The sequence below is a fragment of the Ochotona curzoniae genome, unplaced genomic scaffold, assembly GCF_017591425.1.
Source record: "Ochotona curzoniae isolate NIBS_2020 unplaced genomic scaffold, NIBS_Ocur_1.0 contig_64, whole genome shotgun sequence".
Classification (NCBI taxonomy): domain Eukaryota; kingdom Metazoa; phylum Chordata; class Mammalia; order Lagomorpha; family Ochotonidae; genus Ochotona; species Ochotona curzoniae.
In genome coordinates this window covers 21,302,222-21,325,359 of record NW_024466502.1, presented here as the reverse complement: position 1 = coordinate 21,325,359, position 23,138 = coordinate 21,302,222, and the positions used below count along the sequence as shown (strand labels likewise).

The window sequence follows — 23,138 nt, the reverse complement described above, 5'->3', positions numbered from 1 at the left end:
CCTTACTGTTCAAGCTTCGATGTTGCTGGTTTTAGGACTGTGAAGATACAGTCCTACCTCATTTTATAACTTCTTTCTACCCTTCCAGTAACCGAAGAGACCTTTGTGTGAATGCACTGCAGAGTCTACTGGATTCTGAAATGTCTTACTCACCAGAAAAAAGACTTTTTAAATCTTTTAAATTATTTCACCAAGAATTTTTAAAATTGCTTAGGAGGCAGAGAGACAGGAATGGATAGCTCTGATCTGTTATGCCCTCACTGGCTGGATTGGCTCAGAGCAAAGTGAGGAGCCAGTGAATTATTGGGATTTCCCATGCGAGTGCAGGAACCACCTCCTACAGCTACAGTGGAGAGCAGGAGCAGTCAGGAGCTGGAGCAGGGCATCGAACCCAGCCACTTCCCTGGGGGACGCACTGCTAGGCTACGCTACTTTTCACACCGGAAGTTAAAAATGTGATTATTATCTATTTTAAAAGGAGAGCATGACTCTTCCACGTTCTGGTTCACTTTCCAAATGGCCACGTAACCAGTGCTGGGCCAGGCTGAAGCCAGGAGCCAGGAACTCGGTGTCTCAGGTGTCCAACAAGAGGGCCAAGACTCCAGCAGACATGGGACGTGGACTTCCCAAGCCAGGGTTAACCCATTCTGTCACAGCGCAGACCCCTCGCATACAGGATTCCTGGGGTAGTGAAAACATCCTTTACGCAGTGTAATACACATTGGTCCAAATCTCTAGCATGTATAACCCTACTATAAGCTGTGGACGTGGGGTGATAAGGATGTGCTCCTGTGGGTTTATCAGGGATATGGACACTGGGGAAAATGTGTGTGCTGGGAAAGGGGGACATGGAGGAGACCTAGGGGATATCGCTGTACCTTCCCTTCAATTTTGCTGTCAATCTGAAGCTGCTTTAACAAGTCTTTGGAAGAAAAAAAAAAAGCGAACTCTTACCTCACTAACAATTTTGAACCAGCGTTTTAGGAATGTCACAGAACCAGGTCTCCTTGCGATGTCCTAGAACAGGTAATAATGGGAAGTGTTGGGTAGACAGGCCACCTGTGCTCAGGTGTTCTAAGAACGGCCCCTCCCGCTCCGACATCTGTCTCTGTGGCGTGATTGCGCACTGGCTCATCCCAGCGCGAAATCTGTGCACACGGAAAAGGCCAATTACGAACGTGGATTTTCCTCCTCCTGCTTCTGTTCCTTTCGCCACCGCCCACTCCCGACAAGCTGACGACGGAGACAGCTCCCCGGGACCAGCCTTACTTTTCCATCTCCTCCCACCCAGCGACAGCCCTCCCACTCGCTGCGCGCATGGGCCGCTGGCGGACGCAGCGAGCATGCGCGAGCGTGCCGAGCCTGCGCAGAGGCGCGCGCGGCTGCCCGGAGCTGCTCCGGCCGTCGGCGAGCGACGCGGACGTCTCTGCGGCTGCTGTGGGAGCGACAGGAAGTGAGGCGGCTCCGCCGGGCGACCGCAGCGGCCGAGGGCGAGGCGGAAGGGGCGCTGCGGCGGCGACGTCGGCGGCGGCGGCGGGGGTGGAGGTCGAGCGAGCGGAGCGGCGGGGCGAGCTGCCGGCTCGGAAGCCGGATCCCGAGCCGGGCGGGATGGATCATCACCAGCTGGCGACTGGCCGCTACCAGGTGGTGAGTGCCCGGGCTCCGGGGCTCCGGGAGTCTGGGGTTCTGGGGATCCGGGGGTCTCGGGGTCCCGGGGACCCTCTCCCGAGGTGATTCCGGAGGGGACGTGCGGGCCCCTTTTCAGGGTGGTGTTGTGGCCTTTCTGTCCTGGGCTGTCCGCCTCAAGGCGCTGAGTTTGGACCCCGCTTGCCTTTGGGGCCCCGAGTCTCTTCCCTGGCCCTCACCCGCACCTTGGGTCCTCCTCCGGAGAGTCACGTTCCTTCACACACGTCCAAAGGCGTTAGCATTGCTTTATTTTCTGACTCAGTGGCTCCCGAGACGTTCTGTTCCATCGCGTCCTGGAAATGGGGCTGGGTTCACGGACCTGCCCAGGGAGCTTTCGGCGTCATAAATGGGATGGGTGGGAAGAGAGGTGAGCCCCGTGTAGGGTGGGGGACGTGGCTTGGGTGTCTACGTGCGTTAGGAGTCAGGGAGCTGGAGAGAGGAGTTGTAGTAGGGATCTGGTCTCTGCTCTAGTTAACCTTGATATGTTCCTTTTCCATTATGTTAGTATTGAAGGTGAAGCCCCCCCCCATGGGACAGCAACACAGTCTCATTAGAAACAAATTATAATCTTGTTTGAAAAATTTGTTTTCATTTAGTGCAAGATTTTCTGCCTTACACCTTAAAATATGTGAGATGTGTTTTTCCTGTGACAAAATTCTTTTCCTTTTTTTTTGCCCCTTTGGTGTTTTCATTCTGTAGAGTTGTTTGGGACATACGTATCGTAAACCCTGTTTGAAAATGGACTTGAAAATGGTTTCTTCTTTTGAAGCGGGGTCGGCATACTCTACAAACTTTGAGTTGTTAATATAGTTAAACTTATTTACTGAGGCTGAGGGGAAAAGCACCATGAACTGCTGATGGTGGACTTCAAGGTTTCCTTTCACAATGTACGTGTGTTGTCCCAGATTGTACCCCTAAAATCCTTTTGCAGACTTACTGTGTACTGAGGGTTTCTATTAATAAGTACATTTTGACAATATGAAGGATGTTGAAGTATGAGGTCTCACTGTGTAATTTTGCACTTTTATAAAGCAGGGGATGTTCCTTTTGAGATGTGCTTTACATCTTGAAAAACCTCCAAGTTACCCGTGCTGTGAATGTTATGAAAATATTTTTGCTGCCAACAAGGAAGACATTTTTATGTTGTCAGTATGTATGCTTGTGGCAATTTCACTGTTTTGAAAGTATTCTTACTCTTAATAAATAGTAGCAAAAAATAAAACGTGGACGATACATGTTGAATCCTGGTATCGGTTTGACCTGTTTCATCCCTGTCTTATGTTTCCCTTCATGGTCTAAGCTGACTTGAGTAGTTTCTCTATGGGTGTTTTTGCTAATTGGACTCAACCTTGTTCTCATACTCAAATTACTCCTCAAAACACTTTTCATGGGTGTAATTGTATCTTAAAAATAAGCGTTCTACAAGTATCATCACATATTTCAAGACATGTGGGCAGTGTCACATTTTCAAAGAGAAGTGGTGTCCTAGCAGGTTGGGTGGAGGCCTTTCTTGAGTACAGAGGGCAGAAATCAATCCCCAAGGCACTAGTCAACTGCAGCAGAAGGGATCCGATTGCCCTTGTTTCCCTTAGACGGCAGAATGGTAGAGAATTTTAGCACAGTTTACATTTGGATTTTGGTTTCAGTGATTTTGGCTATGTAACATAATTCTTGTTAGTTTCATTGAGGATGTTTGATAGCCTTGTGTATCCCGGAGAGGGCTGCTGAACTGAAGTTGGCAGTTGTCTTTTTAACTGAGGCTCAATTCCATCTCTGCCTCATAGGGTCATGTGATGAACACAAACATTTTGTGGCTGTCTTTGTTTTTGTTTTGAAAACTCTGCACAGATAAATGACTGGAGCAGCCAGCTTCATTTTGTTGATCTGTAGGAGATAGACAACTATATGTAGGGCAAAATGATGTGCGGTCATAATTGAAAGGTTGCTTAAAGAGTTCAAATTCAGTTCTCTAGTTTGAAAACCTACCAGGGATGCCAGGAACACCAGAGCGGCTCACTACCCTTAACTACCCTTAACCAGTGGACAGGCTACACCTGAAAGCTGCTTTTTTTTTTTTTTTTTTTTTTGCTCACTTCTTTGCTTTCGTTGGTAAAGGGGCCCTATCTGTGAAGCAGTGGGTAATGGTATAAGAGCTTCCTTGTTGCTCTTCTAACTTAAGGGGAAAAAAGACTAAATATGATATAGACTTCTCATTGTGTTATGGGAATTTTTTAAAAAGGATTTATTTTTGTTGGAAAATCAGATAAAAGAGGAAGATCTTCTGTTCACTGATTCATTCCCCAAGTGGCCGCAACGGCTGCTGCTGCGCCAATCTAAAGCCAGGACCCCCAAGGCTCTTCCAGGTCTTCAACATGGATGCAGGGTCCCAGTGCTTTGGGCCGTCCTCGACAAGCAGGGCTACGAGCAGGGAGCTGGATGGGAAGCGGAGACCCCTGGGATCAGCGCCCATATGGGATCCTGGTACATGCAAGGCAAGGACTTTAGCTGCTAGGCTAACTCACTGCTTAGTACTGGAGCAGAGTTTCATGGCCAAAGTATAAGGTAGTCAGATGTGGCTTGCAGCTGTTATACTACATTCTACCTTTGATGTTCTCTTTTTCAAGGATGATTTATGTACCTGCACCAAGCTGACTACTAAGATTTAAAGTATTCTGTGTATAAGTTAAATGGGCAGTAGGGTTTATAACAGTAGTTTACCAGGCTGTATTCCAGGGTGATAAAAGGTGTTCTGGTAGGATTTACAGCATATATTAACATGTTAGAACAAAGGGAAACTCTTTAGTAATGACATTGATTTGGATTTGTTTACCCTGGCTCTAATCTTTGACCAACGACCAAAGTTTTTGTGGTTTTGCGTAGGCTTTTTTTTTTTGCCCTCTTATTTTGTTTCTCTCTCTTTCCTTTCTTCGTTACTTGTTTATTTCTTAATTTATTTTTATTATCTGGTGGGTCACTCCCCAAATGACTGCAGCACCCATAGCTGAGCCGATTGGGAGCAAGGAGCCGGGCGATTTGTCCTGGTCTCCCACCTTAGTGCAGGGTGCAAAGGCTTTGGGCTGTCCTCTACCGCTTTCCCAGGCCGTAAGGAGAGAGCTGGATTGCAAGTGGAGCAGCTGGGACTAGCGCCCATGAGAGTGCCCACACTGCAAGGGGAGGGCGAGGGTGTTAATGCCACTGTGCCGAAACACCCCCAGCCTCCTTTATTTTTAAAATTTTAAGATTATATTAACTGTATTGAAATGTTTGTTTTCAGAACGTAATTTGAAATCCATAATTTTGATGTTATTTTTCATACTATTAAGGTGTGGATATGTTGCTCTTGTTTCTGGAGTGTTTACGTTTTTTTGGAAATGAACCCTAACAATTAGCTGATTAAAACCAAGCTTGAAAGTCATTCAGGTTGTGTGTTTGGGAATCTGTGAAACATCAGTTAAAGTCTGTTTCTTCATATTAGCATATACCTCACTGTGGATTATTGTGGGAGTTAAGTAACATAAAATTTAGAGACTGATTCATGATAAGTAAGAACTCTGTAAACTGACAAGTTTGTTAATGTTTGCCTGATGGCAGAGAACCTGGGACTCTCAGGTCACAGTTGACATTAGTCACAGCTGGACAAGCAGCCTGAACATCAGCATATTTGTGTAGGTTTTCGCAAGTGTCACCGGTCGAGTGAGTGTTCACATGGGCTTGTGTACTGGCGTTCTGTCACGTCTGAGAGACTCAGGGTCTAGGGTGCAGGCAGCACACTAGCAAGCAACAAGCTGGCTAGTTCTTTCTCCTTGGGAGGGAGGTTACGTGCTGTGGTTGCCTTAATCTTTTTTGCTTATGTTACTTATTGCAAGAATCAGCCCAGTATCAGGAAGTGGCAAGCTTTGTAGATTAGCACACTCAGCAAGAATGCATAGGAACACACAGCTGCAAGGCAGACTGCCTCACCTAAGAGAACATATTTTGGATTAGGGGCATCTGTACAAAGTTGAAGAAAAATTTTTGGAAAAATACTTCATTCTTCATGGAAAAAATAACCTTGGACCTAAAATCTTTTTTTTTTTTTTTCAAAAAATAAGCTTATCTTTTAATTACATTTTCCACAAACATGAAATATCCTCATATACAGTATTTTTTCCCAGAGGTTGTGAATTCCTTTCATTTTTTTCATTCTTGTTACGTTACATTACATTATGTTTTCTTATGTTATAATACGTTACATTATGTTACATTCAGTTATCTGGAAGGCAGAGTTAAAGAGGGAGAGAGAGATCTTTCATCTACTGGTTCACGTCCTAGATGGCCACAGCTGTGGGGGCTGGTCCAGGCTGAAGCCAGGAGCTTCATCCAGATCTATGTGGGTGCATGGGCCCGGGCCCTAAGACATGGGACATCCTGTGTCGTTTTCCCAGGCTCACCGGTAGAGGGATGGATGGAAAGTGGAGCAGTGAGAACGAACTGGTGCCCGTAAGAGTTGCCAGCATTGCAGGCAGTGGTTTACCTTGTGATACCACAGTGCCAACCCCAAGCACTGGGGTCTTTTACCTTGTGCTGATTATCACCTTTTATTGGCTAGCCTGATCGCATTGATATCACTTCTTTGTTATCTTTGAATTGATCAGTAAGCTTAAATTTGGTTTATTTTTCTACCATATTTCTTGTTTTATACCCAGTTACATAGTTTAACAGGTACTTTTCTTATCTTGCTTGATTTCCTTATCATATTGACACTGTGGACATTCTTGAAATTTCTTCTTTATTCTGATACTAAGAAAACCTTTTACCTCTCTTTTTAAAAAATTTCAAATATTTATTTGAAAGGCAGAGCAACAGAGAGGGTGCAGATGTCATCATTGGCTGGTTCACACCCCAAAAGCCTGCGACAGCCAAGTCTGAACCAGGCTGATTCTAGGAGCCAGGAACTCCCTCTTGGTTTATCACATGGATGTTGGGGGCCCCAAGCACTTAAACCATCTCTAGTGCCAGAGGTGCTTTAGCAAGGAGCTGGCTGGAGAGCAGAGCCTGGCCATTTCTGTATGGATGATGGGGCGTTTTGAGCTTCTAGACCAAATGCCTGCCTTGGTATTTTCTCATTTTCCTGACTTTATATGTGTTTGTTACCTGACATTCTCTCTTTCTCCCTGGTTTGCTTGCATCAGGAGATCCCCTTTCTCCCTTTCCTCCTCTTCTCCTTTTCTTTCATTCTTTTTCTTGCAGATTTATTTATTTACTTTGAAAGAGTGAGAGGGTAAGAGGTCTTCTGTCTGCTGTTTCACTTCCCCAGATGACCACAATCTGTCATGAACACTGGGCCAAGCTGAAGAGTTGTGAGGTCGTCTAAGTATCCCACACTGGGTTACAGAGGTCCAAACACTTGGACCATCTTTTGCTACTTTTGCCAGGCTATTAACAGGGAGCTGGATCAGAAGTGGAGTAGCTAGGATGGAAACTAGTGCTCTTCTGGGATAGTTGCATTGTGGGCAGCGATTGCTGCTGCCACTTGGGCTTTGAGGTGTTGGTGATGGTTATTTTTTGGATTTTCTTCCAGCTTAACACTATTGCTTAGTTTCCCTTTCCTCGTTCCTGTCTGAATGATGTGTCCTGGAGTTGTTGAATAAGGAAACCCAGGAAACATACAGTGGCTCTGCCTGCTATGCCTTCATTGACTGTGAAGTTGGGAACATGGTTTTGAATTTCCTCATCTGTTTTATGTTGATTATTTACAAACTGTTTTGATTCTTTCCTTAATATGTGACCTGCATTCTAAACCATTGTCTAATTGTGTATGTATTGGTAATATATTACTTAAAATTTTATATATATTTTCTATGAATATTTATAGTTCTGGTTCAGTTTAAGTAGCTATAAAGTACATTGTTTTAGAGCAAACCAGCAGATGAAAGAATTCTTAACTCTTTCAAATAAATAAATTCTTAAAAACAATACTATCAATGGAAATTTACCAACAAGATAATTTTAAGTAAGGCTAGCTTATTTACCAGGTGATTGTAAATCATCTAATGCCTGCTTTCAGGCTATGTTGTTAGTGGTTTCGTTCAGAAGAAATTGTAATTAAAATGTGGGTAAAAATCTTGTTAAAAATGTCCCAAATACAAGTTGGAAAATGCTATAGTAGCTCAGGTTTACATCAGATTATTTCAAGGTTTGGACTTGCTTAATTTTAAGATGTGTTTGAACATGAGCAACTTAATATTTTAAAGGTTCAGGAATGTACTGTGGTTTACTTTGTCTATGACGTTTTTCCTGAATTGCCTAAACCATCATGTAAAGAAGTTGTGCTGTTTGGTCAGAAGCTTTGAGAGTATAGGAGTTACACTGGATTTATTCTGATGAAAGATCTTTTAATGTGATGATGTTAACCTCTTTACTTATTTTTGGGTCTTAAAATTTGTAGTCTGTTAGTTGGACTGAAGAAATCTGATAGTGAAGCTATAATAGAATATTTATTCTCCTTATCTCTGGGAGACTTTTTATTCATCTGGGATAACATTATGCTTGATTTCTCTGAAAATGACACTAGACATGTTTGAGGCTTTTGTTTGCAGCCTTGGGAGAACAGCCTGAGCCAGGGCTTACCCCTCCCCTGCCTATGTTATTCCATTGCACGCTGCTTTGGGGAGGAAATAATCTTGCTCTCCCACCTGCCACTCTCCAGCCACCACCAGAAACCTTGCTCTCTCTTGCTTTCTGGCCTTTGAACATATTAGCTCGTTTTATTCATTTTTTTCCTTCTTGCTCTGGGACTAATTTGTACTCTCTATCCATGTCTATGTTTAGATATTATTTTCTTTAGGAAATATTCCCTCATCATCTGCCCCATCACTCCCATTTCATTCTCTCTCAAACATTCAATATTTGAAAGGCAGTATTACAAAGAGGAAAGGAGGGTAGGGAAGAGGAGAGATGGGAGCTAACAGTTCGGTATGGCCCAGGCTGAAGCTAGGAGCCAAGGGTCCAGAGCCAAGGGCGTTCTCCATGTTTCCCGCTTGGGTGAGAGGGGTCCAAACACTTGGCCAGAACATCTTCCGCTGCTTTTCCAGGCCACAAGCAGGGAGCTTAATGGGAAGTGGGGCAGTTGGGCTGGAAGCCAGAACCCATATGGTATGCCTTTGGTGCATGTGGCAGCTTAACATATTATACCAAAACATATGCTGGTGCCTCCATTTCCACTCTCTCTTTTTTTTTTTTTTTTTTAAGATTTATTTATTTCTATTGCAAAGTCAGATATACAGAGAGGAGGAGAGACGGAGAGGAAGATCTTCCGTCCGATGATTCACTCCCCAAGTGAGCTCAACAGCCAGAGCTGTGCCAATCCGAAACCAGGAGCCAGTAGCTCTTCTGAGTCTCCCACACGGATGCAGGTTCCCAAGGTTTTGGGCCGTCCTCAACTGCTTTCCCAGGCCACAAACAGGGAGCTGGATGGGAAACAGGGCAGCTGGGATTAGAACCAGCGACCATATGGGATCCTGGCATGTTCAAGGTGAGGACTTTAGCTGCTAGGCCAACGCACCTGACCCCATTTCCACACCTTAAGTTCTGTGCATTCTTTTAACGTGCACTTAATTTATCCTTCTCTTGACTCTTAATTTGTGGTGTGTATTTCCTCGCAAGATTGTAAACTGTGGGATGTAGTAGTTTGCACTATTGTTCTGGTCTTAAGTTAGGTACCAAATAAGTTATTGAACAAAATGAGTTCCTTTTCTGCATGTTTAAAGTTGCGTACATGGGGATAATGGTATTTTTATAAAAGGTTACATAGTTTGCAAAATTCTGTGCTATAAAAGTAGTAAAGAATAGCTGATATAGTGTTTGAATCTTTTATTTTTAAGATTAATTGTAATTTACTTGAAAGGCAGAGTTACAGAAAGAGATCATGGGTTTCCTCTGAAATGGCTGTAGTAGCAGGGAGTGGACCAGACTGAAGCTGGAGGCCAGGAGCTTCTTCTGGGTCTCCTGTGGCTTCAGGGGCCAGAGCAGTTAGGGCATCCTCAGTTGCTTTCCCAGGAGCATCAGCAGGGAGCTAGACAGAAGTGGAACAGCTGCAGCTCAAGCCTGTGCTCGTGTGGGCTGCTGGTGTTGCAGACCGTCGCTTGACCCAGCACGCCGTAACACGGGTGCCATATGTTAATATACTTAATGATCATAATTTAGGTGTGCCCTTTGCTTTTAGAATTAGAATTGTGCCAGTGAATGCATTTAGAGTAATGAAATATGGCCGGTAAGACATATTTTTGTGTAATTGTCTTCAGACCAGTAGATTATGTTTGCAAACAAGTGAAGTGGTTAAGTTACTGGTCTATCCATGGGCAGGAGAAAAAGTGTTTCTAGATGTTATGGAAGGAGAGAAATTCTTAGTATCATTTTCTTCACCCTCTTTTTTTTTTCTTTTTTTTTTTTTTTGCCTCTTTTTTGGGCATTTAACTGCAAGTTAGCTTTTATTTTTTAAATTTTTAAAAATTTTAATCTTTAAATTGTTTTTGACAGGTTCAGTCTAATTTATAGATACAGTTCTGAGAACATAATGGTTTTCCTTTCTCCTTTCCCTTGCTCCTGTCCCTAACACCCTTTTCCTTTTATCTCTTTTTTTAGTTTTTGAGAAATCTTATTTTAAATTTGCATTATGTTAAAAAAAAGCTTAACGCTTCTCCAAGTAAGTTTAGCAAGAGCATAAGGATCCTAGTTTAATGGGCATACGGTGGTGTAAATAACAATCGAATGGAAACATAACCATCTCACCCATATTTAGTAAATTGTAATGTAATCACAGATCATTGAAACTACAGTAGTATATTATTTTTAACCTTGGCTTGACAAAAGTATAAAACAAGGTTTTACAAAATTATATTTGCAGCAGTACTGATAGAGACATTTTGTTGTTTAAACGTTAGCTCCCACATACGTGGGAGAACATGCAGTGTTTAGTCTTTCTGGATCTGGCTGATTTCACTCAGCATGTCTTCCGTGAATTCATTTTTGCTTCAAATGGTAGAAGTTTATTCTTTGTCACTCTTTTGTAAAAAAGATTTATTTGCATTTTTATTGGAAAGGAATATTTATAGAGAGAAGGAGATACAGAAAGATCTTTTTTTTTTTTCCCCAGAAAGATCTTCTGTCCACTGGTTTGCTCCCCAAGTGGCCACAATGGCTGGAGCTGAGGCAGTCAAAACAGGAGCCAGGAACAACTTCTAGGTTTCTCAAATGAGTGTCAGGTTCCAAGACTTTGGGCCATTCTTTACTGCTTTCCCAGGCCACAAGCAGGAAGCTGGATGGGAAGTGGAGCAGCCAGGACTTGAACCAGTGCCCATGTGGGATCCTGGCACATGCAATGTGAAGATTTAGTCACTGAGCCATTGCCCTGGGCCCACTTTATTCTCTTTTCAAAGATGAATGATGTTCTCATCTGATGATGGACACTTTGATGGAATCTAACATTTGGCTATTGTGAACAGAGCTTATAAACATGATGGTGCAGGTATCTTGTTTTTATCATGTTGAAATCTTTTTGAGTATATAAGCAGTAGTAGAATTGCTTGGTATAAATTAGGTTTTGATCCCATTTTAAAATGTTTATTTACTTATTTATATTTATCTATTTGAGAGACAGTGACAGAGATGGAGAGATTTTCCGTCTGCTGATTGATTCCCCTGAATGGCTGCAACAGCTGCTCCTAGGTTAGGCCATAGCCAGGAGCCTAGATCTTAGTCCAGGTCTCCTGCACAGGAGACAAGAACCCAAATACTTGAGCTGTCACCTGCTATCTCCCACACAGTAGCAGGAAGCCACATCCTAAGGAAGTAGGACTTGATCAGGTGCTCAGGTATGGAATCTAGGAGTTCATATGTTAGATTAACAGAGAGCAACATAGTGCCTGCCTCGCTTCATTTTTTTTAAAACTAAGATTCTGTTCATGATTAGGCAGCAGAGCTTATTATTTATTATTTATAAACATATCTGCTGAGTCAAAAATCATGAAAGGCTGTAGAACTTTAATTATGATGTTATTCTGTTTGTAGTCATGCAGGACCTAAGAAGCATGTAAACATAAGAGTGTGGTGGTTGGGCTGGATGTGTGGTATGGTGGTTAGTAAAGTTGCTAGTTGGGAATCCTCTGTCCCATATCAAGAATGCTACTTCACTCTTGAATTGTGGGTGGAGCTCAGGTGAGTCTGGGCAGAGGTGCAGGTGCTTGGCCCTCCCAGCTGTGTGTCTGCAGTTGGGAGGGAACCAGGGAACTGGGCACCAGTGGTGCTGCGTGAAGCTCTGGGGTTGCTCAGTGGTGCACTCTGGGGACTTGGAGGTGTGGGATTGTGGGGGGAAGGGCAAAGACCTGAGGGCTCAAATCCAGATGAGTTCCAAATGAGGTTCATGTCCACATGAGCATGGACAAGGCCACTCTACTTGAAGAGCTACAACATGGAACCCACCAGCAAGCATCAGAAAAGGGAAGGGGAACTGTGAGACTGGGCCATGAACTTGACAAATATGTGAGTGACTCAGGTCTGGGGGTACAATCTGCATGGGAGTGTGTGGGCCCACCCATGTGGAACAGCGGTCTCTGTTGGCACGCACAAGAACAGTAGCTGGGAATAAGCCTGGTTGGGGAGCTAAGAAAATGTCCTGGCTGAGCTGGAATTCCTACTGGTGAACACAAGAGCCAGAATTTGTGCATTGTCCTGGACTGAACATGGCAGCAATCTCCCAGTGCACTGGTGTGGACTAAGTCAGGAGAGGACCAGATTGGGATACGCTCTGGTACCCACTGGTACTGGTGAGAGTCAGAGTGGGTGTAGAACACGCTAGACTAAGTCTCAGCTCTTGCTGGACCATGTGAGAGCTGTGTCTGGGTACGGACCAGGAGTATCTGGGCTGCAATACCCAACAGTAAGAACTGGTAAGGGTATGGGCTGATTGTGCAAGGTCACCATTCCTGCCAGGACAACAGGTAGACAAAGTCAACCTGGGCCAAGCACCCACTGATACGTGCAAGATCTGCCCCTGGGAGGAAACCGGATAGAGGAGTTTGTTGAATTCGTTTGTCAGGTTGCAGTCCTTGAAGTAAGCACAAGAACCAAGGCAAAGGAGCAGCCCAAACCAGACCAGATTATAGTACCCACCGGCATACATGTGGGTCAGGTCAGAGAGTGGGCCAGGCCCGGCCAGTTCATAACATCCACTAGATTTGATAACCAGGTTGAGGTGCAGGAGGGGCCAAATTGGGCCACAACACCAACCACACTTGAACTGAGGCTGGGGGATGATTGGGCAAGGCTAGGTTGAAGCACTAACCAGCACAAGCTGGAACTGGGAACAAATTGGATCGAACTAGGCTGAAGTACCTGCTGGTGGATGCCGAGGAGAAATGAGCCATGCCAGTCTGAGGGCACTGGGTGCCGGGTCCGAGAGCCCTTGGACCTGCTTGCGAGGTGGGTGCTGGATCTGTGAGCCCCGGGGGTGGGGGACGGGTTCATTAGGTCCCAGGTCATGTGGCCCAGGACTTTCAGCCCGCCTGAGTGAAGGATCGGGGGGTCTGGAGAGCCCTAGGTCTCCTGGCCCAGGTGACTGGGCCTGCCTGTTGGGTGCTGGATCCAGGAGCCCCAGGGGTTGGGGACACAGAGGGGCCTGGGCATAGGGCATAGGGCCCTGTGTGGGCATAGGGCCCACCTGTGTGGTGGGTGTTGGGTTTGTGAGTCCCAGGGTGGGGGGGTCTGGGTCTCATCTGTGTCCTTGGACCCATCTGTGTGGTGGGTGCCATGTATGTGAACCCCAGGTGTGGGGGTTATGGCTTGGCCCAGATCGCCTGGCTTAGGTCCATGAGCTTACCTGGAAGAAATGGGCCTCCTCAGTGTAAAGGATGGAGTGCTGGATGGCAGACCATTGGGGCCTCCAGAGGACATCACCATAGCAGAGAATGGATAACAGAACATACAGACAACTACCTCAGCCAAATGATGACAGCAAATGTCTAGGTGAATGGAGACTATGAAGTTGATTGTGTCAGCCAATGGATATTGGAAGGAATTCTTCATTCATAGATCGATGAGATTGACAACATTTTGGAACTATTGCATCCACATGGACAGAACCCTCGGAGCATGTGCCACATTGTGACTCTGCGTTGGTATTAGGTGGCATTGCCCCATCCTCGGGCATTGGGATGGTTGGGAGGCTGAGTATGGCCTATCCCCTTATATCCCCCTCCCTGCAGAAATGGGGAAAAGAAATACAGAGTTTGGAAACAATGATTATTCCCCCTAACCCTATATCATTCCCACTCTGGTTGACTATGTTAACATGATCTAAATTAATTTTTTAAGATGTTGTTGATGTTAAAAAAAAAGAGTGCTGGATTTGACTCGTAGGTACTCCATTTATGATCTGGCTTCTAGCTAATGCTCAGCCTGGGAGGCAGCAAATGATGGCTCAACTGTTTGCATCTCTGCCACCCACTGCAGAGACCTGCCTGAGATCTGGACTCCTGGTTTTGGCCTGGCCCAGCCCTGGGCTTTTAGGGAGTGAACTGGTGATCAGAAGATCCCTCTTTGTCTTTTCCTGTGCCTTTCAAAGTAAAGCTAAATGAATTTAAAAAATTATAAAAAGGTTTGGTCATCAACTATTGGGTAAACCTAAGTAGTTTCACATTACTCACAATAATCTTTCATTGAGCTTGATTCAGCTTGAAGGCAAGTTTCTTTTAACTCTTGGTTTTGTTTTTTTGTTGTTTGTTTGTTTTAAACAAACATTACGATTGAAATACAAATGATAAAGACCCATGGTCTCCTTTATCATTCCTTGTTCTCTGGGTCTTTGAAAAGAAAACAGACCTATGGCTTCTTGTTTGGATTAACTCCACTTTCTTAATGTGGACATTTTCCACTCCTGGCTTTCTTTTCCACTCCTGGCTTTCTTATTTTATGTCCTGAGTTCCCTGCTACACCACGATCTCTGCGCTTCTAGCTGTTGAGTTTAAATCTAGATTCTTTACTCTTAAACATTGTGGATACATCCCATGGCTTTTCAGTTTTCATTTTTGTGTTATCCTATTAATTGCTAAGAGGTATTAAAATATGCTGTAATTATGGGAGTATCCCCCCTTAATTTCTTGCTTTAGATATTTTGAGTTCCACTTTTATGTCTGCCACTACTCTTTGTCTTCAAGATTTGCTTAGCTTGATAATAATGTTGGCATGCCAGTTGTCTTACTTTATTACTATTATTTTGCATGGTATATCTTTTTTTGTCTGCTTGCTTTCAGCTTACCTAAAAGTATCATTTATTGCTACCCTCTAGTTGGGTCCTTCTCCCAGCAGATCACTCTGTCTTGAGTGTTTGTATTCAGTGTCACTATTGATAAGATTATTGATAAGATTCCATTATACCATTCTTTTTTTTTAAAGGCAAAAATCTTGGGACTGGCATGGTGGCAAGGTACCCTACTCCTCTGCCTGAGATGCCAGTGTCCCATTTGAACGCAGTTTGACTTGTGGCTGTTCGACTTTTAATCCTGCTCCCTGCTACACTGGAAAGGCAGCCGAGGTGGCCCAAGGCCTTGGGTACTTACACCCAGGAGCTCCTTGTTCCCAGCTTTGGATTCGCCCAGCTCTTGGCATTGCAGCCATTTTGCGGTGAGCCAGTGGATGAAATAGTTCTTTTCCTGTAACTCTTTTTCAAGTAAAATAAATCTTACTAAAAAATAAAGATAGAAAGCTTAAATAACACATTGAATGTGATTTTTATAGGCAAACAACGAAGAGTAAGTGAAACATCTTTGTTATTTAAAACCTGAGTTCTGGGGCCAGCACTTTGGTCAACTGGCTAATCCTCCATCTCCAAGCGTTGACATCCCATATGGGTGCTGGTTCATGTTCTGACTGCTTTCCTATCCAGCTTCTTTCTTATAGCCTGGGAAAGCAACGGAGGATGACTCAGTGCCTTTTACCCGTGTGGTAGACCCAGGAGAAACTCTTGGCTCCTGGCTTCTGCTCAGCTCAGCTCTGGCCATTGTGTTCATTTAAGGAGTAAGCCAGGAGATGGAAGATCATTCTCTCTTATCTCTACTTCTCTCTGTAAATCTTTAGAATTAAAAAAAAAAAAAAAGCAAAAAGCAAAATCTGTGTTCTGCTCAAGAAAGATAAACCCAAAGTAGAATACTCTTACATTAACACAATGAATTTAGTGTTATATACCATTATTTGCCAGATAAACTCCCCTTTGTCCTGAGTCCTGGCCCCTTGGCAAACAAATAAGTGATTGAGCTCTGTGTTATGATGCCATAGGTGAGTAACTATGGTGGAGGTTACACCCAAACCTGTACCTACATCATCCAAAGACAGTATGGCTCATAGCAACAGCCATGGCTTTCCACAACATGGAGGATGCTGTCATCAGATGTCCTGGTGCTGGAGACACTGCCCATGTTCTTGTGCCCATCTAATCCTTTCAGCCGGTGCCTCCCCTGCCAGGAAGCTGGAGCCTCTCTGGCTTCCTGTACTTTGGCAGAGGTCAGTGGCTAATCAGATTCTTTGCTCGTCCACCTGACACACACAGCAGGGCAAAGGTAACTCTAAAGCCAAACGAACAAGTTTGCCATCTTGGAGTCATTGGTGACCCTGAGAATGTCATCAACAGAGACCAGACTAGAGATGAATTAAAATATATTTGCTTTCAAAATGAAGTCTTGACTACAAATGAATATAGAAGACACTGTCTTTTCACCATTGATTTCTCTCACATTTTGCCCACTTTTGAACCATATGTGTTCTTGCTTCAGGAGAATATTGCCGGGCAAGAAATGCTCAGCTTTTGGTGGTTGTGTTCAGGCATGTCCCAGGAGCAAAGCGCGTTCACAGAGGAATCTGCGGAGCGCTCGGTCAGAGCCCTGCTTCGTCTGTGGACTCTGCTGAACACTATGGTCCAGAGGTGCCGAGTTGCGGTTCTGGAACTCTGTTCCAGCAGGTCATCAAGGGAGCCTGTCACAGCTTCTCACTGAGCCTTGTTGCTGCAGAGATGGATGCTATAACTGCACGGTCCTGGGCACACATCTCACGGCTTCGAGGATAGATCATCTGATCCTGGACAGAGCAGCCCATCCTTGTGAAGTGTGACCCTGGCACTCTGTCCAGGTAACAGTGAGGTCTTAGATGCTTCCTGGTCTATTTACTCTCAACATAATGCTCAACATTCCAATGCAGAGTGTGCTGGACTGTGTGATTTATCTGCTAGCCATAATTTTTTGCTTGCGGTCCGCCATGCGTCTGTACAGGTACTACTCACCTTGCACTGTTGAGAGACAAAGCTGCAGCATGTAAATCTTGAGAGGCAACCCTTTTTTTGTTTTGTTTTGTTTTAAAATTTATTTTTACTAGAAAGTAAAAGAGAGTCAGAGATCTTCCATCTGCTGGCTCACTCCCCAAATGGCCGTAGTGGCCCGAGCTGGGTCAGTCCAAAGCTAGGAGCCAGGAGCTTTTCTGGAATTTTTCCACGTGGGTACAGGGTCCCAAGGCATTGGGTCATCCTCTGCTGCTCTCCCAGGCCATTAGCAGGGAGTTGACTTGGTAATGGACCAGCCAGGACTCTAACTGGTGCCCTATGGGGTGCCAGCATCGCAGGCAGAGAGTTAGCCTGATGCAGCACTGAACGGGGCCAAGGCTTTACAACAAATAAAAACTGAGCTTCCGAGGACAGAGTTAGAGGAAATTGTGTTTGAGAGAAGTCTGCATTATTTGAGAGATACTTAAGTTGATCTGTCCTACTCAAGCTGATCAGATGATCCAGAAGGTTAGTATACTGAGTTGCTCTAGGCCCTGGGCCTGGTACCATGCTCATACCAACTAGGTGTGTTCAGGATGCCAAAACCTCCTGTTTTAGGGTATAGAGCCTCACACAGTGTTTGCTGGTGCTCTCATTATATTGTTTTTTATTTGACTCTTTTCGCCCTTTTCTGTGTTCTTTTGAATTTTGTCAAAACAGTTTTTATATGTCTCTTTTAGTACTTCTGCTGCTTTTCTTGGTTTCCCTGCGATTACAATAAACAGGGAAAGGTTAAGTTCTATAGTTAATATTGTATCATTCATTTTCATCTGAAATGTAGAACTTTGTAACTATATGGGTCCCTTTAACTCCTTAGTTAACCTTGACATTGTAGTTGTATGCATTACCTTGAAATAACAACAGTATTATAAGTTAAAAAAAATTTTTAGGGCATTGTGGCAAACAGGTTACAGTGCTTCTGTGGACTCTGGCATCTGCAATGAGAACGATGGTTCAACTCCTTTCTGCTCTTGGGAATCAGCCACAGATGGCCAAATGTTAAGTCCTGCACACCTGTGGGGCTAGCTTTGCCCTGGCCCCGCCTTGGCTGTGGCTGTCATCTGGGAAATGAACCAGCAGAAGCAATTTGTCCTGTTGCTCTGCCTCTTCAGTAACTGAATAAATCTTAAAAAAAAATTTTAAATGTAATTTTTAAAGGTTTAAATGGAAAAAAATCTGTTACACTTGTTTAGATGTTTACCACTGCCTGTGCTGATAGTGTTGGCCGGTAGGTAGCCACTGCTTCCAGGAACTAAAGCCAGTTACAGTTTGAGATTTTTTTCCCCTTACTATTTACCTTAACTTTCCTTCTAGTATTTTTTTTCTTTTCATGTTGGAGGTTTTCTTCAACCTTTTCTTCTTCCCCCTGTATTTGTATCTTAGAAATTTTATTTTGTGTTCTTGATTTGTCACTATATGAGTTTCAGTAATGTGTCATTTCTTGTGAGCCATCCTTTCCACTGGGGACTTCCCAAATGTCAATGAGTACAGTTTAGTTACAGAGCTGTGCAGTAGTTTAGTTAAGGTACAATAATGGCTTGGTGTGGGTGGGAAGATTGGGCAATGTGTGCAGTGTGTTCAAAGTTATAGGCAGATAGGAGGAGTAAATTCTGATGTTCTGTTGAATAACAGCTTAACCCCAAAATTGCCATGATAATACTGGAAAAAAAAATGTCTTGAGTTAGAGTGGTGGAATGTGGAGCAGTAAATGGTAGATTCATCCAGAGATGATGATGTGTGTGTGTGTGTGTGTGTGTGTGTATTCATTACAACTGTTCACAAATATTGGTTTGTGGAGAGAGTTGGAACATGATAGTTTGCTGCCCAGTAATTTTTATTGGGGCCATCTTGAAATAGAGTCTGAAATCATCTATTTTATTTATTTATTTTAATACTATTTATTTTTATTGGAAAGTCAGATATACAGAAAGGAGGAGAGACAGAGAGAAGATCTTCCATCAGTTGATTCACTCCTTCAAGTGACCGCAACAGCTGGAGCTGAACCAGTCTGAAGCCAGGAGCCAGGAGCTCTTCTGGGTCTCCCATGCAGGTGCAGGGTCCCAAGGCTTTGGGCCATCCTCAACTGCTTTCCCAGACCACAAGCAGGGAGCTGGATGGGAAGCAGGGCCACTGGGATTAGAACCGGTGCCCGTATGGGATTCCAGTGTGTGCAAGGTGAGGACTTTAGCAGGCCCCTCATCTATTTTATTTTATTTTTTAAAATTTTGTTTGAAAGGTAGAATGACAGAGAGAGTGAGAGACAGAAAGAAAGTCTGGATTTACAGATGCTAAAACCTGAGTCTGATTCTTGATGCTGTCCCTACCTGTGTTAATTCTTTAAAATTTGTTTCATCTCTGATAAAAGGCAAAATGATACCCATGTTAGAGAATTATTGTAGGGAAAAAATAGATTATACATATTAGATGCCCTTTTTTGTTTTTTAAGCCAATATGCCTTTAGCATAACAGGCGTCAGTCTTAAGCTTTTAGAGTTATTAATTTTTGTAATTCTCATAAATTCATACAAAATATTTTTGATTATAGATGATAAAAATAAAGCCTGTGGGGCCTGTGGTGTGAAGGAATGGGTAAAATTGCCACCCATGATGGTGGCGTCTCAAATGGATGCCAGTTCTATTTCCAGTTTCTCCACTTTTAATTTGGCTCTCTGCTAACGCTCCTGGGAAGGCAGCAGAAGATGGTGCAAGTGCCTGGGCCCTTGCACCTAAATGGAGACCTGAAAGAAGTTCCTGGCTCTTGGTCTGCTCCCATCCAGGCCTTGAGCCAAGTGGGGAGTGGAACACTAGATGGCAGATCTCTCTGTATCTCCCCACTCCCCCACCTCTGTAACTATGCCTTTCAAATAAGTGAGAACATTTTTAAATAAAATACAAAGCCTAGCAGGCCACAGAATGAGTAAGTACTGGGGTTCGGGTTTGAATGTAGACTACTTGATTCCAGCGTTAGTACTTAATGGTGTACTTTGACTAGTGTTTGTGGTGGAGCATAGGTGTGGAGCTTCTGAATATTTTCTTATTGAATCTGTGCATTTTTACCTATACATAATATATTCCATTACAAGTGCTTTTCATTGACCTATTTAAACAAAATTACTGTATAATGAAAACTTTTAGATCCTCATGAGTATTTTAGATTTCTCTTTAAAGCAAAATTCAGCCTTTTGAGAAATAGCTTAAATTTAGACTACCAGATTTTTAAAAAGATTTATTTATTTCTATTTAAAGGATGGAACTACAGAGAGAGAACTGGAAAGAGAGATCTTCCATCTATTAGTATACACCCTAAATGAGTGCAACAACCAGAGCTGGGCCAATCTGAAGCCTGGAGCCAAGAGCTTCTTCTGGGTCTTCCAGATGTGCAAAGGCCCAAGAACTTGAGCCATCCTCCACTGATTTCGCAGGCCGTAAGTAGGAAGGTAGAAGGGAAAAGCAGCAACTGAAACTAGAACCAGTGCCCATATGGGATGCGGCACTGCAAATCAGAGCATTAGCATGTTGAGCCATTGCACTGGTCTCACCAAGTGAAATTTTACATTCTTGTTACTCAGGGTTGGTTTAACATTCAAGTTAGTACAGGCTTGGTACAGTAGCTCAGTTGGCTAATCCTCCCCAGGCTAGTGCCAGGGTCCATATGAGCACTGGTTTGTTCCTGGCTGTTCCACTTCCCTTCCAGCTCCCTGCCTATGGCCCAATGCGTTGGAACCCTACACCCATGTATTAGATCCAGAAGAAACTCATGGCTCTTGGGCAGATTGTTGCAGCTCTTTGAAGAGTGAACAGTGGATGGAAGATCTTTCTTTCTGTCTCCTTGTCTCTGTAAATCTAATCTGCCTTTCCAATAAAAAAAAACTTTTTGAAAAAGCCAGTACAATCAGTTGGACATACTTAAGAAAAATCACATGATCATTTAAAATAGGCAGAAAAAAAAAGAACTCATCAATGTGAGAGGGAAAGAAGCCTGCCTGAAACATAGCTTACAGTGGAAACTCAAAGCCTTCTCATTAAGAATGAGAGTGAGGCTTGGATATCCCCTTTTGTTGCTACTGGATGTCCTAGCTACTAATATAGTAAGATAAGAAATGAAATAAAAAGTGGAAATGAAAATTTTATTTTTGGATTGTGAGGTTGTCTATGTTCAAAATCTCCAAGAATCGACACAGACACCCCCCCCCCATCTCATATATAAAGTTACTGAATACCAAGTACTTAAATCTAAGTCAGTCACTTTCCTCCACACATGATACATTAGTGAAACTTGAAAATAAAAGCACATGGTTTATATAAATACTCCCCAAAATAAATACTGCTTATAAATTTAACAAAACACGTACAAGATCTTTATGAAGATAAGTGCAAAGGAGATTGCAAGCATGTTCCACATTGTTGATACAGTGTTGTCGAGATATCCTGGCTCTTTGCAGTTTGATCAGCAGAATCGTAACATTCCAAGTAAAATCCAGCATGTTTCTTTGTGAATTTTGACAAAGTGACTTTTAAAGTTTATATGGAGAAGCAAATGATTCAAAATATCCAATATGAAACTTTCAAAGAACAAAGGGAGAGTTCTGACTCACTTCATTTTAAGACTTACTATAAATCAGTGGTAATCAAAACCATGTGATAGGGCCTGGTGTGATAGCGTAGTGGTTAAAGTACTCGCTTTGCACGCGCTGGGATCCCATATGGTGGCTGGTTCTAATCCTGGCAGCCCCGCTTCCCATCCAGCTCCCTGCTTGTGGCCTGGGAAAGCAGTTGAGGACGGCCCAAAGCCTTGGGACCCTGCACCTGCATGGGAGACCTAGAAGAGCTCCTGGCTCCTGGCTTTGGATTGTCTCAGCACCAGCTCTTGCGCTCATTTAGGGAGTGAATCATCTGATGGAAGATCTTCTTCTATGTCTCTCCTCCTCTCTGTATATCTGACTTTCCAATAAAAATAAATAAATCTTTTAAAAAAAAGTGATATCAGTGAAAAAATAAATCATTTGAACAGAATGGAGAAACCAGAAATTGACCCACACGATTGTAGTCATTTGATGTTGGTGAAGGTACAAAGGCAAGGATGGACATTTTAACAAGTGTACTGCAAGAGCTGGTCATCCATGTGTACGTAGAAAAAGGATGAAAAGGGGGAGAGAGAAGCCAGATGCTGAGTGGTACAGCCACAAAGTGAGCTCAATATCAAGATGAACCTTAGCCCTAAATGTAAAACCTGTAAAACTAGTAGATAACATGGAGAAAAAGACCTAGATGCTCTTGGCTTTGGTGATAACTTTTTCTGTACAATTCCAGACACAGTTCGCAAATGAGATAGCTAATAAGCTATACCTCAGTGAAGTTAAAAATCTATGACCGCAAAAGACACTGCCAAGGAAATAAAAAAACAAGCCACATATGGGAGAAAATATTGAAGATAGGGCCTGGCACAGTAGCCTAGCAGCTAAAAGTCCTCTCCTTGCATGCACCAGGATCCCATAAGGTACTGGTCCTAATTCCGGCAGCTCCACTTCCCATCCAGCTCCCTGCTTGTGGCCTGGGAAAGTAGTCGAGGACGGCCCAAAGCTTTGGGACTCTACATCATGTAAAAGACCCTGAGGAGGCTCCTGGCTCCTGGCTTTGGATTGGCGCAGCTCAGGCTGTTGCTGTCACTTGGGGAGACTGAAGATCTTTCTCTGTCTCTCCTCTCTGTGTATCTATCTGCCTTTGCAATAAAAAGAAATCTTAAAAAAAAAAAAAAGAAAATACTGGAGTTAGGTATCTCTGATAAGGGACTGTTATCCAAAATAGACAAAGAACTCTTAAAACTCAACCATAAGGAAACAGACTTATTTTTAAAACACAGGTAAAGGCTTTAAGAAACACCCCACCCAAGAAGTCATTGAGCCCCTAATTATTAGAAATAGGAAGTTCTGGTGACTAATGAGGTAGACTTTGTACCTATTTGCTTTACCCAGCATTGTATCCGGAATATATAAGGCATTTTGTAAATGTTGGTTGTAAAGCATACTGAATGGCTGAAAGAAAATGCATGACTCACAAGGCAAGCAAGGCTGAAAAAAGTTAGCACAGTCAAGGTGATTCAATTCAAAGATCTT

The 23,138-nt window shown here is 43.4% G+C and overlaps 1 protein-coding gene across 2 annotated transcripts in view; it reads left to right on the top strand.

The window, feature by feature from the left end:
* The first annotated feature begins 1,317 nt into the window (after positions 1 to 1,317).
* NDFIP2 (Nedd4 family interacting protein 2) overlaps positions 1,318 to 23,138 on the top strand; it is a 54,420-nt gene continuing 32,599 nt past the window's right edge. For both annotated transcript variants that reach the window (XM_040991250.1, XM_040991249.1), the window contains exon 1: positions 1,318 to 1,647. In XM_040991250.1, the coding sequence (XP_040847184.1) occupies positions 1,318 to 1,647 (330 nt within the window). The remainder of the gene's footprint in view (positions 1,648 to 23,138) is intronic.